This window comes from Eleutherodactylus coqui, chromosome 1 (assembly GCF_035609145.1).
Source record: "Eleutherodactylus coqui strain aEleCoq1 chromosome 1, aEleCoq1.hap1, whole genome shotgun sequence".
Lineage (NCBI taxonomy): Eukaryota > Metazoa > Chordata > Amphibia > Anura > Eleutherodactylidae > Eleutherodactylus > Eleutherodactylus coqui.
This window is the reverse complement of record NC_089837.1, coordinates 534,370,016-534,388,143: the sequence shown is the minus strand read 5'-3', so window position 1 is coordinate 534,388,143 and position 18,128 is coordinate 534,370,016. Positions and strand designations below refer to the sequence as shown.

General features: G+C 49.5%; 1 protein-coding gene across 1 annotated transcript in view; it reads left to right on the top strand.

Moving 5' to 3' along the window:
* LOC136591789 (polyunsaturated fatty acid lipoxygenase ALOX15B-like) overlaps window positions 1-18,128 on the top strand; it is a 116,146-nt gene that overhangs the window by 86,916 nt on the left and 11,102 nt on the right. The window contains exons 11-12 of the mRNA XM_066588551.1: window positions 197-366; window positions 17,975-18,096. Of these exons, the coding sequence (XP_066444648.1) occupies window positions 197-366; window positions 17,975-18,096 (292 nt within the window). The remainder of the gene's footprint in view (window positions 1-196; window positions 367-17,974; window positions 18,097-18,128) is intronic.

The following is an 18,128-nucleotide window of genomic DNA, read 5'->3' as shown; positions in this document are numbered from 1 at the left end:
GGGGCTGACAACCTCTCAGACATGATATACAGGCTGGTTGTCGGCAGTAATGGATGAATAGCTGGTTCTGTAGTACAAAGTATGCTGATATAGTGGATATTCATGTGGGAATCACCAGGGATAACACCGTAACATTGGGATGGGGTATGTTGTGGGAATTTCCCCATTACACTAATTCTGGCTTTTTCACATTCAGATTGTGGCTGTTGGTAAAAGTGGAATTAAACCTTTACTAAAGAAAGCGATGGAGGAGTTGACTTATAGCGCCCTCTGTCTACCGGAGGACATTAAGGCTCGAGGATTGGAATCTATTCCCAACTTTTACTACAGAGTTGATGGGCAGATGATCTGGGAGGCGATGAAGAGGTGCAGTATACATGGAGACTGATGACAGCTTTGAATTGTCTTTACTCTAACAATAGGGCTTAATGGTTGCAGTACAAGGCACAAGGCTTTATGGTTGCAGTACAAGGCACAAGGCTTTATGGTTGCAGTACAAGGCACAAGGCTTTATGGTTGCAGTACAAGGCACAAGGCTTTATGGTTGCAGTACAAGGCACAAGGCTTTATGGTTGCAGTACATGGCACAAGGCTTTATGGTTGCAGTACAATGCACATGGCTTAATGGTTGCAGTACAATGCACATGGCTTAATGGTTGCAGTACAATTCACAAGGCTTAATGGTTGCAGTACAAGGCACGTGTACAGTGATTATAACCAAAAATGGCTCTCTCACTAATTTATGTCACCAATGGAGTGCTGCCAAGTGCATTGGTTTTATGCTCTAGCCATGAGGACCAATAGATTACAGTGGTAATCTTTTATTACAGGCACTCCTGACCTTCCAACACAAATCATGTCCTTCTTAAGAATGGCATAAATGTAAAATCAGTCACAAACCATGTGCAACTAGGATATAAAACATAAGTAAATAACCAGTAAAAAATCCACAACAGCACTTATTTTTCTCCATCCAAGGAGAGGACTCTGTGTGCTTACTCGACTGTTCTTTGTGGGTAGAGTCATTTCTTGCTGTACCTCTTTCTCCTCTGCTCTGTTCTTTGTCGGTAGAGTCATTTCTTGCTGCACCTATTTCTCCTCTGTTCTTTGTGGGTAGAGTCATTTCTTGCTGCACCTCTTTCTGCTCTGCTCTTTGTGGGTAGAGTCATTTCTTGCTGGACCTCTTTCTCCTCTCCTCTTTGTGGGTAGAGTCATTTCTTGCTGGACCTCTTTCTCCTCTGTTCTTTGTGGGTAGAGTCATTTCTGGCTGTACCACTTTCTCCTCTGTTCTTTGTGGGTAGAGTCATTTCTTGCTGTACCTCTTTCTCCTCTCCTCTTTGTGGGTAGAGTCATTTCTTGCTGCACCTCTTTCTCCTCTGCTCTTTGTGGATAGAGTCATTTCTTGCTGTACCTCTTTCTCCTCTGTTCTTTGTGGGTAGAGTCATTTATTGCTGCACCTCTTTCTCCTCTGCTCTGCTCTTTGTGGGTAGAGTCATTTCTTGCTGCACCTCTTTCTCCTTTGTTCTTTGTGGGTAGAGTCATTTCTTGCTGTACCCCTTTCTCCTCTGCTCTTTGTGGGTAGAGTCATTTATTGCTGTACCTCTTTCTCCTCTGCTCTGCTCTTTGTGGGTAGAGTCATTTCTTGCTGCACCTCTTTCTCCTTTGTTCTTTGTGGGTAGAGTCATTTCTTGCTGTACCCCTTTCTCCTCTGCTCTTTGTGGGTAGAGTCATTTCTTGCTGGACCTCTTTCTCCTCTGCTCTTTGTGGGTAGAGTCATTTCTTGCTGTACCTCTCTCTCCTCTGTTCTTTGTGGGTAGAGTCATTTCTTGCTGTACCTCTTTCTCCTCTGTCTTTGTGGGTAGAGTCATTTCTTGCTGTACCTCTTTCTCCTCTGTTCTTTGTGGGTAGAGTCATTTATTGCTGCACCTCTTTCTCCTCTGCTCTGCTCTTTGTGGGTAGAGTCATTTCTTGCTGCACCTCTTTCTCCTTTGTTCTTTGTGGGTAGAGTCATTTCTTGCTGTACCTCTTTCTCCTCTGCTCTTTGTGGGTAGAGTCATTTCTTGCTGTACCTCTTTCTCCTCTGTTCTTTGTGGGTAGAGTCATTTCTTGCTGTACCTCTTTCTCCTCTGCTCTTTGTGGGTAGAGTCATTTCTTGCTGTACCTCTTTCTCCTCTGTTCTTTGTGGGTAGAGTCATTTCTTGCTGGACCTCTTTCTCCTCTGTTCTTTGCGGGTAGAGTCATTTCAGGCTGTACCACTTTCTCCTCTGCTCTTTGTGGGTAGAGTCATTTCTTGCTGTACCTCTTTCTCCTCTGCTCTTTGTGGGTAGAGTCATTTCTTGCTGTACCTCTTTCTCCTCTGCTCTTTGTGGGTAGAGTCATTTCTTGCTGTACCTCTTTCTCCTCTGTTCTTTGTGGGTAGAGTCATTTCTTGCTGGACCTCTTTCTCCTCTGTTCTTTGTGGGTAGAGTCATTTCTGGCTGTACCACTTTCTCCTCTGCTCTTTGTGGGTAGAGTCATTTCTTGCTGTACCTCTTTCTCCTCTGCTCTTTGTGGGTAGAGTCATTTCTTGCTGTACCTCTTTCTCCTCTGCTCTTTGTGGGTAGAGTCATTTCTTGCTGTACCTCTTTCTCCTCTGTTCTTTGTGGGTAGAGTCATTTCTTGCTGGACCTCTTTCTCCTTTGTTCTTTGTGGGTAGAGTCATTTCTTGCTGTACCCCTTTCTCCTCTGCTCTTTGTGGGTAGAGTCATTTCTTGCTGTACCTCTTTCTCCTCTGTTCTTTGTGGGTAGAGTCATTTCTTGCTGTACTCTTTCTCCTCTGCTCTTTGTGGGTAGAGTCATTTCTTGCTGTACCTCTTTCTCCTCTGCTCTTTGTGGGTAGAGTCATTTCTTGCTGTACCTCTTTCTCCTCTGCTCTTTGTGGGTAGAGTCATTTCTTGCTGGACCTCTTTCTCCTCTGCTCTTTGTGGGTAGAGTCATTTCTTGCTGTACATCTTTCTCCTTTGTTCTTTGTGGGTAGAGTCATTTCTTGCTGTACCCCTTTCTCCTCTGCTCTTTGTGGGTAGAGTCATTTCTTGCTGTACCTCTTTCTCCTCTGTTCTTTGTGGGTAGAGTCATTTCTTGCTGTACTCTTTCTCCTCTGCTCTTTGTGGGTAGAGTCATTTCTTGCTGTACCTCTTTCTCCTCTGTTCTTTGTGGGTAGAGTCATTTCTTGCTGTACCTCTTTCTCTTCTGCTCTTTGTGGGTAGAGTAATTTCTTCCTGTACCTCTTTCTCCTCTGTTCTTTGTGGGTAGAATCATTTCTTGCTGTACCTCTTTCTCCTCTCCTCTGTTCTTTGTGGGTATAGTCATTTCTTGCTGTACCTCTTTCTCCTCTCCTCTTTGTGGGTAGAGTCATTTCTTGCTGTACCTCTTTCTCCTCTGTTCTTTGTGGGTAGAGTCATTTCTTGCTGTACCTCTTTCTCCTCTCCTCTTTGTGGGTAGAGTCATTTCTTGCTGTACCTCTTTCTCCTCTGCTCTGTTCTTTGTGGGTAGAGTCATTTCTTGCTGTACCTCTTTCTCCTCTGCTCTGCTCTCTGTGGGTAGAGTCATTTCTTGCTGTACCCCTTTCTCCTCTGCTCTTTGTGGGTAGAGTCATTTCTTGCTGTTCCTCTTTCTCCTCTGCTCTGCTCTTTGTGGGTAGAGTCATTTCTTGCTGTTCCTCTTTCTTCTCTGCTCTTTGTGGGTAGAGTCATTTCTTGATGTACCTCTTTCTCCTCTGCTCTTTGTGGGTAGAGTCATTTCTTGATGTACCTCTTCATTGTTCACCCATGTGAGAGCCTGGTACCGCTTCCTGAGCAGTATGGGAGCTGGCTGACTCCTGATCCTCCTTTTTGGGTCATATGCTTCCATTCCTTGGCTTCTGCAGGTACACTGGCCATTTCTTTTCCTTCAGCATTCTGAAGACTTTCTTCTACTCATGGAAATCCTATAAACTGAGCAATTTTTTTCTGCAATTTCAAACTAGAACCAGCTTCTCTGATTTGCAATGTAAGCTTGTGAACTGCCCATTCCACGTCTACAGAGTCGTCTTCAGCAGAGATCACGGATGTGTTTACATTCATCTGCTGGGTTTTCACCTTATCAGTTTATCTTCCTTCTTCACTGTTAACCCTTTCCAATCCAATTTCCCTGCCACCCGCACACTCTCCAGGTCTTATTTTTTGTGGGAAAGTGCGTTGTAGATTCGTTGGAATTACTTAACAGAAACATATAAAAATGAACTCAAATGACGACTTTATTAGTAATATTTTTAAAATTGAACATGAGTTATGAGTGTTTCACATCAGGAAGGTCATCTGTAATAATCCTGCAAATATGTGTATTGGTGTTGCATATATTTATATGATAAGACTAGAGATGAGCGAGCATATTTGTCTGAGCTTGATGCTCGTTCGAGCATTAGGGTACTCGAAATGCTCGTTACTCGAGACGAGCCCCACACGGTACTCGAGTCAATTCCATTTCCTTCCCTGCATGTTTAGCGCTATTTTCTGGCCAATAGAAATGCAGTGAAGGAATTACCACTTCCTCCTGTGACGTGCCAGCCCTATCCCACCCCCTGCAGTGAGTGGCTGGTGAGATCAAGTGACCGCAGAGTACTTAAAGTGGTCCCGCCCGCGGCTCGCCTCAGACACACGCTGGCAGAGATTAGGGAGGGTGCTGCTGCTGTTATAGGGAAAGTGGTGGTGTTGGTTCCTGTCTTCAATAACCCCAACGGTCCTTCTTAGGGCCACATCTGACCGTGTGCATTACTGTTGTGGCTGCTGGGAGCAGGTTTGCACCCCAAATTTTTTTTTTTCATCTCGGGCTGTTCAGGCTATTACAGCTATAGCATTCTAAGTGTGCAGTCTGTAATACAGAGTATAGGGAAAGTGGTGCTGAGATAGGGACAGTGGTAGTGTAGGATCCTGTCTACAAGAACCCCAACGGTCCTTCTTAGGGCTACCTCTGACCGTCTGCATTTTACAGATTGTCTGGTGGGAGTTGTAGTGCGTCACTATTGCAGAGCCAGACCTTTTTGCAGCTTTCCTTATAATTTTTTTCTGCCTGCAGTTTGCGTTACATTACCGCTATTAGGCTTCAACTGTACGCCAATAATTCCATAATTTTTAACACCGGTCTGTGTCTGCCGTGAACTTCAGGCACAGTGTACGGCCACAGTCACTGATAGAGGGAAAGTCATATACACGCTATATAGCCTGTATTCTTTTTCAATAAAATTTAAAATAAAAGCTCCTTCTTAGGGCTGACCGTTTGAAATTTACAGGTTGTCTGGTGGGAGTTTTGGTGCATCAGTATTGCACAGCTAGGCCTGTTTGCAGCCTTCCGTATTCTTTGTTTCTGCCTGGAGTTAGCGTTACAATACCGCTCTCAGCCTGAAAGTGTACGCCAATAATTCTATAATTATTTACACCGCTCTGTGTCTGTTCTATTCGTAATCCACCATGCTGAGGGGTAGGGGTAGGGCTAGAGGATGTGGACGCGGGCGAGAACGCGGAGGTCCAAGTGAGGGTGTGGGTACAGGCCAAGTTCCTGGTCCAGGTGAATCGCAGCCGACTGCTGCGCGATTAGGAGAGAGGCAAGTTTATGGGGTCCCCAGCTTCATATCACAATTTATGGGTCCAAGTGGTAGACCTTTATAACAAATAGAGCAGTGTGAGCAGGTCCTGTCGTGGATGGCAGAAAATGCATCCAGCAATGTATCAACCACCCAGTCTTCTGCGCCGTCCACTGCTGCAACTCTGAATCCTCTGGCTGCTGCTCCCCCTTCCTCCCAGCCTCCTCACTCCATGAAAATGCCACATTCTGATGAGCAGACAGACTCCCAGGAACTGTTCTCGGGCCCCTGCCTTGATTGAGTAAAACTGGTTCCTCTCTCACCTGAGGAGTTTGTTGTGACCGATGCCCAACCTTTGGAAAGTTCCCGGGGTCCGGGTGATGAGGCTGGGGACTTCCGGCAACTGTCTCAAGAGCTTTCAGTGGGTGAGGAGAATGATGATGATGAGACACAGTTGTCTATCAGTGAGGTAGTAGTAAGGGCATTAAGTCCGAGGGAGGAGAGCACAGAGGATTCAGAGGAAAAGCCGCTGGACGATGGGGTGACTGACCCCACCTGGTTTGCTAAGCCAACTGAGGACAGGTCTTCAGAGGGGGAGGCAAGTGCAGCAGCAGGACAGGTTGGAAGAGGCAGTGGGGTGGCCAGGGGTAGAGGCAGGGCCAGAGCGAAGAATCCCAAAGCACCCCCTTGCGCCAAGCCACCGTGCAGAGGCCTAGGTGTTCAAAGGTGTGGATGTTTTTTAGTGAGAGCGTGGACAACCGACGAACTGTGGTGTGCAGCCTGTGTCGCGCCAAGATCAGCTGGGGAGCCACCACTACCAGCCTCACCACCACCAGCATGCACAGGCATATGATAGCTAAGCACCCCACAAGGTGGGACGAAGGCTGTTCACCACCTCCGGGTCGCACCACTGCCTCTCCCCCTGTGCCCCAACCTGCCACTCAGATCCAACCCCCCTCTCAGGACACAGGCACGAGCGCCTCCCGGCCTGCACCCACACCCTCACCTCTGCTGTCCTCGACCCCATCCAGCAATGTCTCTCAGCGTAGCGTCCAGCTGTCGCTAGCCCAAGCGTTAGAGCAAAACCGCAAATACCCAGCCACGCACCCACATGCTCAAGCTTTAAACGTGCACATTGCCAAATTGATCATCCTGGAGATGCTGCCATACAGGCTTGTGGAAACGGAGGCTTTCAAAAACATGATGGCGGTGGCGGTCCCACGCTACTCTGTCCCCAGTCGCCACTATGTTTCCCAGTGTGCCGTCCCAGCCCTACACCAGCAAGTCTCCCGCAACATTAATCGTGCCCTCACCAACGCGGTTACTGGGAAGGTCCACTTAACCCTGGACACGTGGACAAGTAATGGCAGGCAGGGCCACTATATCTCCCTGATGGCACATTGGGTGAATTTGATGGAGGCTGGGACCGAGTCAGAGCCTGAGACCGCTCACGCCCTACCCACACCCAGAATAGCGAGTCCTTCCTTGGTTCTGGTAACTGCGGTGGTCTATGCCACCTCCTCTAAACCCTCCTCCTCCTCCTCCTCCTCCTACGCAACCAATTAAGAAATGTGAGCAGCATGACTCCAGCAGTCAGTGTGGCGCGGCAGCACAGCGGTGGGCAAGCGTCAGCAGGCCGTGCTGAAGCTACTCAGCCTAGGTGACGAGGCACGCGGCCCCCGTACTGTTCCAGGGTCTGACAGAGCAGACCGACCTCTGGCTTTCGCCGCTGAGCCTCCAACCTGGCATGGTCGTGTGTGACAACGGCCGTAACCTGGTGGCGGCTCTGCAGCTTGGCAGCCTCACACATGTGCCATGCCTGGCCCACATCTTCAATTTGGTGATTCAGCGGTTTCTGAAAAACTACCCGCACTTGTCTGACCTGCTTGGCAAGGTGCGCCGTGTCTGCGCACATTTCCGCAAGTCCACCATGGACGCTGCCACCCTGAGGACCCTGCAACATCGGTTTCATGTGCTAGAGCAGCGACTGCTGTGCGACGTGCCCACATGGTGAAATTCTACGCTGCGCATGTTGGCCAGGTTCTATGAGCAGCGTAGAGCAATAGTGGAATACCAACTCCAACATGGGCGGCGTAGTGGTACTCAGCCTCCCCAATTCTTTACCGTGAAGTGGGCTTGGATGGCAGACATGCCATCCTTGGAAACTTTGAGGAGTCTACCCAGATGGTGAGCAGCGACGCTGCAATCATTAGCGTATCCATCCCACTGCTATGCCTGCTGAGGAGTTTGCTGCAAGGCATAAAGACCAACGCTTTGTGGTTGGAACAGAAGACGGGGGATGACAGTATGTCGCTTGATAGCCAGACCACCCTCATGTCTATATCTCAGTGCGTGGAGGAGGAGGAGGAGGAGGGGGAAGAGACAACTGGGTACATTGCAGAGGGTTCCCGTGCTGCTTGCCTCTCATCTGTTCAGCGTGTATGGCCTGTGGAGGAGGAGAAGGAGGAGCCTGAAAGCCATCTTCCTAGTGAGGACAGCCATGTCTTGCGTACTGGCACCCTGGCACACATGGCTGATTTCATGTTAGGCTGCCTTTCCCATGACCCTCGCGATAGACGCATTCTGGCCAACACAGATTACTGGGTGTACACCCTTCTCGACGCACGGTACAAGGAGAACATTTCCACTCTCATTCCCGAAGAGGAAAGGGGTACGAGTGTGATGCAATACCACAGGGCCCTGGTGGACAAAGTAATGCTAAACTTCCCATCTGACAGCGCTAGTGGCAGAAGGCGCAGTTTCGAGGGCCAAGTAGCAGGGGAGGCACGGAGATCAGGCAGCATGTTCAGCGCAGGCAGGGGAACACTCTCCAAGGCCTTTTCCAGCTTTATGGGTCCCAGGAAGACTGTGTCACCACTCCCCTGTCAAGGCTGAGTCGGAGGGAGCACTGTAAAAAGATGGTGAGGGAGTATGTAGCTGATCGTACCACCGTCCTCTGTGATGCCTCTGCTCCATACAAATATTGGGTGTCAAAGCTGGACAAGGGGTTCGAACTTGCGCTGTATGCCCTGGAGATGCTGGCTTGCCCTGCTGCTAGCGTATTGTCAGAGAGGGTGTTTAATGCAGCTGGGGGTATCATCACGGACAAGCATACCCGCCTGTCAACTGCCAGTGCCGACATGCTTACACTCATAAAGATGAACAAAGCCTGGATTTCCCCAGACTTCTCTTATCCACCAGCGGAGAGCAGAGGAACCAAAAGATTATTTTCGCTGCAACCGCAGATAAAAGTACTCTTCTCTATCACCAGAAAAACGGGGCATTTAGCTTTGTCAATTTGTCTTTGACATTACTCCTCCTCCTGCTACTCCTCCTCCAGAAACAACATGTCATCGCGCTGAACGGCCAATTTTTCTGCGGCGCAAAAGGCTCATCTACATCTACCAATGTTTTTACAATTTTTCAAAGCTTTAAAAGTATTGATACTTAAACATGAACCAATTTTTTCACAGGGCTGCTTCCAGGCTCTGTTACAAATTAAGCAACAGTGAGCTGCATCTTTCAAAAAATATTTATGGGTTTCACCTGCCCTCTCGGTTGATAAATTTTTCAGAGGTACACTTGTACTCTTGGTACACTTATTTTTGGGGCCCACGCCTACACTCTTATCCAACTAATTTTTCCGGCCTTCGCCTATGCTCATGGTACACCAATGTTTCAGACGTTGGCCTATACTATTACTACAGAATTTTTACTGGGGTCTGCCTGCCTATACTTCTGCTACAAGAATGTTACAGGGGTCTGCCTATACTGCTGCTACAAGAATGTTACAGGGGTCTGCCTATACTGCTGCTACAAGAATGTTACAGGGGTCTGCCTATACTGCTGCTACAAGAATGTTACAGGGGTCTGCCTATACTGCTGCTACAAGAATGTTACAGGGGTCTGCCTATACTGCTGCTACAAGAATGTTACAGGGGTCTGCCTATACTGCTGCTACAAGAATGTTACAGGGGTCTGCCTATACTGCTGCTACAAGAATGTTACAGGGGTCTGCCTATACTGCTGCTACAAGAATGTTACAGGGGTCTGCCTATACTGCTGCTACAGAAATGTTACAGGGGTCTGCCTATACTGCTGCCATGTAAATGTTACAGGGGTCTGCCTATACTGCTACAAGAATGTTACTGGGGTCTGCCTATACTGCTACAAGAATGTTACAGGGGTCTGCCTATACTGCTGCCATGTAAATGTTACAGGGGTCTGCCTATACTTCTGCCACGTAAATGTTACAGCGGTCTGCCTATACTTCTGCCACGTAAATGTTACAGGGGTCTGCCTTACTGCTGCCACTTAAATGTTACTGGGGTCTGCCTTACTGCTGCCACTTAAATATTACTGGGGTCTGCCTATACTGCTGCCACTTAAATGTTACTGGGGTCTGCCTATACTGCTGCTACAAGAATGTTACAGGGGTCTGCCTATACTTCTGCCACGTAAATGTTACAGGGGTCTGCCTATACTTCTGCCACGTAAATGTTACAGGGGTCTGCCTATATTGCTGCTACAAGAATGTTACTGGGGTCTGCCTATACTGCTGCCACTTAAATGTTACTGGGGTCTGCCTTACTGCTGCCACTTAAATGTTACTGGGGTCTGCCTATACTGCAGCCACTTAAATGTTACTGGGGTCTGCCTTACTGCTGCCACTTAAATGTTACTGGGGTCTGCCTATACTGCTGCTACAAGAATGTTACAGGGGTCTGTCTCTACTGATGCCACTTAAATGTTACAGGTGTCTGCCTATGCTTCTGCTACAAGAATGTTACAGGGGTCTGCCTATATTGCTGCCACTTAAATGTTACAGGGGTCTGCCTATACTTCTGCTACAAGAATGTTACAGGGGCCTGCCTATACTTCTGCTACAAGAATGTTACAGGGGTCTGCCTATACTGCTGCCACTTAAATGTTACAGGGGTCTGCCTATACTTCTGCCACGTAAATGTTACAGGGGTCTGCCTCTACTGTTGCTCCATAAATGTTACAGGGGTCGGCCTATACTTGTACAGAAATGGTACTACTGGGGTCTGCCTTTACTCCTGCTACCGAAATGTTACTGGGGTCTGCTTACAGCTTTTCTACTGGAATGTTACAGGGGTCTGTTTATACTATGGGTGCACACAGACTTCCCATCGTGGTGTTTTACCTATCAGGCCCCAAAACACTCACTAACTAGGGCATGAATTGTGGGCCAAGGCCAATATGTATTTTCTCTCGTGTTACCACAGTTATCTGTGAAACTTGTTTGGGCCACTGAAGAGGAGCGTTACTGGCTTAATGAGACATTCACAGCTGTACTAGCATCGGAGTCCGCTCTATGCCTGCGTTTGCTGAGGGTGTGTGCAGAGGCCTATGTCCTCGGCAGAGTGAAAGTCTGCCATGTTTGGGCACAGTAATTTCTTCATGTTTATTACTTTTTTTGGGTTCCTTCTGCTCACCTATGCTGTGGGTGCACAAAGACTTCCCATCGCGATGTTTTACCTGTCGGGCACAAAGTCACTGATTGACTTGGGTAGGGTGCAGAGTGCAGATGGCTTTCTCCTTGCGGTGTCGATTGAGCTATCCGACACCAACACAGAATGAATAGTGTCAGGGGACCCGGATTGCCCATTGCTATGTCAGCTCGCGGCACCTTGGGTACCACAGTGTGTTTGCTGGGACCGAGCCTGACCAAGGGCCCGCTCACATCCTTCCCACACAGGCTACAGTGGGTCCTGGTCTTGATTTTTTGGCCTTGTAATGCCACCTCCTCCTCCTGCTTGGGGTCAGGGGATCAGCACTGGGCATCATGCATTTGCTGTCGTGTTACCACAGTTATCTGGTACACTGGTTTGGGCAAAAGAAGAGGAGCGTTACTGCATTAATGAGACGTTCAATGCTGTGCTAGCATCAAAGTCCGCTTCATGCCTACGATTGCTGAAGCTGTTGGCCGAGGCCTATGTCCCGGGGGAACTGCAAGTATGCCAGGTTGGGCCTGTGGAATTTTTGCTGGCTAATCCAGTCATTGGAGCAGTGAAAGAAAATGTAACTGAATTAATTAGCCTGTCGCAGATGAACTAGCATCGAAGTCCGCTTCATGCCTACGATTGCTGAAGCTGTTGGCCGAGGCCTATGTACTCGGCGCTGTGTTAGTCTGCCATGTTTGGGCACTGTAATTTCTTCATGTTTACTACTTAATTTGCTTCCTTCTGCTCACCTACGCTGTGGGTGCACACAGACTTCCCATAGCGGTGTTTGACCTGTCTGGCACAAAGACACTTACTCACTTGGGTAGGGTGCAGAGTGCTGATGGCTTTACCCTTGCGGTGTCGATTGAGCTATGTGACACCTAGACAGAATGAAAACTGTGTGGCACATGGATTCCCCATAGCTATATAACTCATGCCCACGTTTGCAGCTCCTGACGGAGGTGGCACAGGATTGGAATGAAGATCGATCATCAATTTCTCATTGATTCTCTACAGCATTGTGGGCTGTCGCCCCCCCCCCCTTTTACAGATGGTCGCTACCTGGCCCTGCCAACCCTCTGCAATGTGTGCCTCCGGTTCCTCCTCATGGCAGATGCACTTGGAAATAGACATGAGGGTGGTGTGGCATGAGGGCAGCTGAAGGCTGCGCAGGGGCACTTTGGTGTGCGCTGTGGATGCTGGGTCGTGCGGTAGGGGGGGTTGGGCAGCATGAAAGCCAGGAGAAGAGGCAGCGGTGTGTCCCGCAGGCAGTGATTGTGCTTGGTTGGAGGTAGTGTGGTGCTTAGCTAAGGTATGCCTTGCTAATGAGGGTTTGGCTGAAGTAAAAATTGTGTGTGTGGGGGGGGGGGCACTCTTACCGCTATTGTGGCTTAATAGTGAGACCGGGGAACTTGAGATACAGCCTTGCATGCTGCCCCTCCCCTGCCCTATCAGTTTCTGTGGCGTTTTCTTCACTTTCGTAGATTTCCAGATTTTCACAAGTGAAAACCTAAACGGAGCACCAGTCATATACAAAAATGCTCGAGTCGCCCATTGACTTCAATGGGGTTCGTTACTCGAAACGAACTCTCAAGCATCGCAGAAAGTTTGACTCGAGCAACGAGCACCCGAGCATTTTGGGGCTCGCTCATCTCTAGATAAGACTATTAATTCCTAATTTCTCGATAGATAGATCTGCATTACAGTGCCATACAGAGGCGTCCTATAACTGCATTCAATGTGCATTGCATATGTTTCGAGCACTATGCATTACAGCTTTCTTATGTTGGAGACTGTTCTGCAGATGTATATTACACTATGCAGGAGAGAGCTCTGGTGTCGGATTGCTGTTCTGCACAGCATTAGAAACACATGTCAGACCTTGCCCCGACATCAGAGCTATGCAGGGAAATCGCAACACTGGATTTCAAAGTGTTAGGTCTCATGTCCACTTGCAAGCATGGATACCACTGCTGACTCCCGCAGTGGTATCCATTTGTGCCCGCGGCCATGGAGGGTAAAGGAATATTTCTTACCTCTCTGGGTCCAGCGTGGATTTCCTTGGTGCCAGATGGATCTTCTTTCTTCAGCACAGTGGCCGCCGCTAATGATCACAGTGTGGTCTCTGACCCATTTCTTCTAGTTTCTATACTACTACACATTGTGTACGCAACGTAGACACTGCAGAAGTGCATTGAAGCCTGTGATCATCAGTGGCAACCGAAGATACAGATCTATCTGACACTTGTTTGTGAAAGCTTCTTAGGATTTCCTACTCTTTAGCAACTTTCCTCTGTTTACTAGAGTCTTCAGACACTCTCCTCCCCTCTGTGGTCTGCAGCCGCTCTCTGGGGTCTCAGATGCTCTCCACTGCTTTCTAAGGGCTGAAACTGCTCTATTCTACTCAATGTGGTCTGCCGCCCCTCTCCTCTGCTCCCTGGGGTCTGCCACCCCTCTCCTCTGCTCCCTGTGGTCTGCCGCCCCTCTCCTCTGCTCGCTGGGGTCTGCCGCCCCTCTCCTCTGCTCCCTGTGGTCTGCTGCCCCTCTCCTCTGCTCGCTGGGGTCTGCCGCCCCTCTCCTCTGCTCGCTGGGGTCTGCCGCCCCTCTCCTCTGCTCGCTGGGGTCTGCCGCCCCTCTCCTCTGCTCGCTGGGGTCTGCCGCCCCTCTCCTCTGCTCGCTGGGGTCTGCCGCCCCTCTCCTCTGCTCGCTGGGGTCTGCCGCCCCTCTCCTCTGCTCGCTGGGGTCTGCCGCCCCTCTCCTCTGCTCGCTGGGGTCTGCCGCCCCTCTCCTCTGCTCGCTGGGGTCTGCCGCCCCTCTCCTCTGCTCGCTGGGGTCTGCCGCCCCTCTCCTCTGCTCGCTGGGGTCTGCCGCCCCTCTCCTCTGCTCGCTGGGGTCTGCCGCCCCTCTCCTCTGCTCGCTGGGGTCTGCCGCCCCTCTCCTCTGCTCGCTGGGGTCTGCCGCCCCTCTCCTCTGCTCGCTGGGGTCTGCCGCCCCTCTCCTCTGCTCGCTGGGGTCTGCCGCCCCTCTCCTCTGCTCGCTGGGGTCTGCCGCCCCTCTTCTCTGCTCGCTGGGGTCTGCCGCCCCTCTCCTCTGCTCGCTGGGGTCTGCGGCCACTCTCCTCGGCTCGCTGGGGTCTGCGGCCACTCTCCTCGGCTCGCTGGGGTCTGCGGCCACTCTCCTCGGCTCGCTGGGGTCTGCGGCCACTCTCCTCGGCTCGCTGGGGTCTGCGGCCACTCTCCTCGGCTCGCTGGGGTCTGCGGCCACTCTCCTCGGCTCGCTGGGGTCTGCGGCCACTCTCCTCGGCTCGCTGGGGTCTGCGGCCACTCTCCTCGGCTCCCTGGGGTCTGCGGCCACTCTCCTCGGCTCCCTGGGGTCTGCAGCCACTCTCCTCGGCTCACTGGGGTCTGCAGCCACTCTACTCGGCCCGCTGGGGTCTGCAGCCACTCTTTTCTACTTATTGGGGTCTCTAGATGCACTCCACTGCTCTCTAGGGTCTTCAACTGCTGTCCTCTACTCACTGGGGTCTGCAACCACTCTCCTCTACTCACTGCATGTATCTGGGAACAGTCTCTATAGTCTTAATACTGGCAGAAAGCAGAATCCCTAACAGTCTCTATAAGTGTTTATATCAGTCTCTTAGAGTTAACAGTACACAATACAACAGTCCTCAGTTTATGAGTCAGAGGTCCCAGCAATACTCTGTAACCCTTCACCTTTTACATGCAGTCTCTCTGTACACCAGGTGCCCTTTTCTGTGGACGGGGCTTTCTGTTACCTTATAGTAATGCAGTCACTCCCTGCTTGTCCTTGAGCACTGCCGCTCTGGCACCCGGTCGGCTCCGGCTCTCATGATCAGTGCTCTGTTTTGAGACGGTACAGTGATAGTCACTTCTATTGTAAGGGAACGCAGGCAGCAGATTCGGGCCTTTCCTGGTTTTCCCGGTTGATGTCGGTCTGACAGGCACAGGAGTCTCCATGGCTGAACAAACAACTTTTTATTAGCTGCAAAACAGGAAAATGGTAACTTGCGACCCGGTGATCCGGGGTTTCTCACGCTGTCAATAAAGAGTCCGTATGAACGGTTGTTAATCAGAGTCCTGGCCCAGGGGACGAGGACCAGCAATAAACCGGTCTTCACTCCTTGTCTGGATGACTGGCTTCCAGGCCCGCTGGTTCAGGTTCAGTGTCACCAGAAAGGAGGGTCCTCTCTGCAGGCTTCTCCTGGCGAAAAATGTCTTTAGCACTACATCAGCAACATAGCAGTAGAGACTCCTGCTTCAACCTCAGTCCTGCACAAGGCACTTTTCTCAACTGGTTCCTGTCTCAACTTTCTGCTCAGCTCTCTTCCTCCATTCCCGCCCCCTCTTAAAGAGAAGTACCATTACAAAGAAAACAATATCATACTATCATTAAACAGCTATAAACTGTCCCCCTTAAGGCCCATTTACACACCATGGGCAGCAAACACAGCATTCGGTCCTGCTTATCAGCTGTTCTGCTGAAGGACGGTTTTCAAGCAGAACTGAAAACCATTGTTCGGCCAAACAGTGAAAGATGGGCATATTTAGACCCAATGATTATCGCTCGAAAGACGGGTTTTGAGTGACTTTTGAGCAATAATTGTTGTGTCTAAATGGACCTTTACACTACAGTGGATCTGGTACTCTGATTAGGCCATTCCAACACCTGCAGTCACATGTGTTCTGTCTGCTGTCCTTACTGCCTCCCATTTCCTGTACGCACCCAAAACATCCTCCCTCCACTCTATATAGGACCCATTAACTGCATGCCATATATAGATACACCATGGATCACCTGTATTAATAGATGAAATCTAACAGTATTAACAGTGCCATACTTGGCCCATGCAGAGTTAAACCCTGCCTAGATAGTATGATGCTATGATTAAGGCTGTGTAACAGCCAAAACGCGGCAGCTTGTCTTTTAATGCCGGTGCGCATGGGAATTTTTAAAATATGTACTAGAGATGAGCGAGCATACTCGTCCGAGCTTGTTGCTCGTTCGAGTATTAGGGTGCTTGAGATGCTCGTTACTCGAGACGAACACCACGCGGTGCTCGTCTCGATTAAACGAGCACTGACCATTGAATTCAATGGAGCCGGCAATAAAGCCGGCTCCATTGAAAGCAATGGGCTGCCGGCTAGCGCGGGATGAATTTTCGAGAAGGGCTTAAAAATATAAGCCCTTACCTGAAAATCATCCTAAAATGTGTAAAAAGTAAAAAAATATATACTCCCCTTGCCCCGGCAGAACGATGATAGCCCATTGAATTCAATGGAGCCGGCAATACAGCTGGCTCCATTGAAAGCAATGGGCTGCCGGCAATCGCACAATGAATTTTCGGGAAGGGCTTAAATATATAAGCCCTTCCCTGCAATTCATCCAGAAATGTGTAAAAATAAAAAATATATATATACTCACCTGGTGCCGGCAGACGGAGTTCAGCTGCGGCCAGCTGGCAGTTCTCCTGAACTGCTCTCTGTAGTATTCAGCAGCCGGGGATTTAAAATCCCCGCCTGCTGAATGAGCTGCCTCTAATTGGTCACAGCCTGACCAATCAGAGGCAGATCTCACTCACACCCATTCATGAATTCATGAATGGGTGAGTGAATGCTGCCTCTGATTGGCTCAGGGCAGCTCTCAGCTGAATGACAGCAGTTCAGCACCACAGTGCAGGGGACAGCAGGGAAGACGTCGGCTGTGCCCCGGCAGCTGAAGGGAGGTGAGTATCTATTTTTTTTGTTTTTTAAATCACTTTTAATTCATTTCCAGGGAATGGCTTATATGTAAAGCCCTTCCCTGAAAAAGAATTCAGGTGTGCCAGCGGACCATTGTCTTCAATGGAGTCGCCAGCAGCAGCAGCAGCTCCATTGAAGAGAGTGCCTGCATTTTTATTCTTTTTTACACTAAAATCTTTCTTGTTCAGGTAAGGGCTTATATTTTTAAGCCCTTCCCGAAAATTCATCCCGCGCTCGCTGGCAGCCCATTGCTTTCAATGGAGCCGGCTGTATTGAAGTCAATGGGCTAATATCGTTCTTCTCTGCCACAGCTGTTACAGCTGTGGAAGAGGAGAACGATCGTTATGCTGACGGGAAGGGGGGGGGGGGGGGTTTCACTCTTGCCACTATTGTGGCTTAATAGTGAGACCTCGGAGCCCGAAATGCAGCCCTGCCCTGCATTTCTGTGTTTTTTTACATGACTTTGGTGATTTGCTAAGATTTTCACATATGAAAACCTTAGCGGAGCACCAGTCATATACAAAAATGCTCGAGTCGCCCATTGACTTCAATGGGGTTCGTTACTCGAAACGAACTCTCGAGCATCACTGAAAGTTCGACTCGAGTAAGGAGCACTCGAGCATTTTGGTGCTCGCTCATCTCTAATATGTACCCAATAAAGAAGTGATTTTTTTTTTATATAAAAAACATTGGTGCTGGATCAAACCTTTGTACTTTTCTGCTTAGATAGTGCCATATACTGCCCAAAGTGCCAAGCTTTGCCTAAATAGACCGAAAGTGGATGCAAAGTGCCAAAGGGGGTTCAAATAAGGTCCCACAGTGCCCAAATATACAGCACATCATAGTGGCCACATGGTGCTCAGAGTCCATTACTAGCTGACTCCTCCCCCTCCTCTGCTCCTCACATCATCTGCATGGTCTGGTCCGGTAATACTGCCTCCTGCTGGCTGCAGCTGGTAACACTAGTGATGTCTCCTGGACATTACTTACTATTCAGCAGGTTTCTGTACTTGATGCTCCCGCTGGCAGAACTCTGCAGGGTGCGGGATCAATGGAGGAATTCTATCTATGATGATTGTGGAAGAAGTCAGAGAAGACCCTAGACTATAGATGACCCCACAATCTAATCTTCCATCTCCTTTGCCCTACAGGTTTGTCTCCAACATGGTGCAGCATTATTATAAGAGTGACGAGTCGGTGCGGACCGATCCAGAACTGCAGGCCTGGGTGGCTGACATCTATGAGAAGGGATTCCTAAGTAATGAATCATCAGGTATGACCGTCATAATGTCACCAACACGGGCA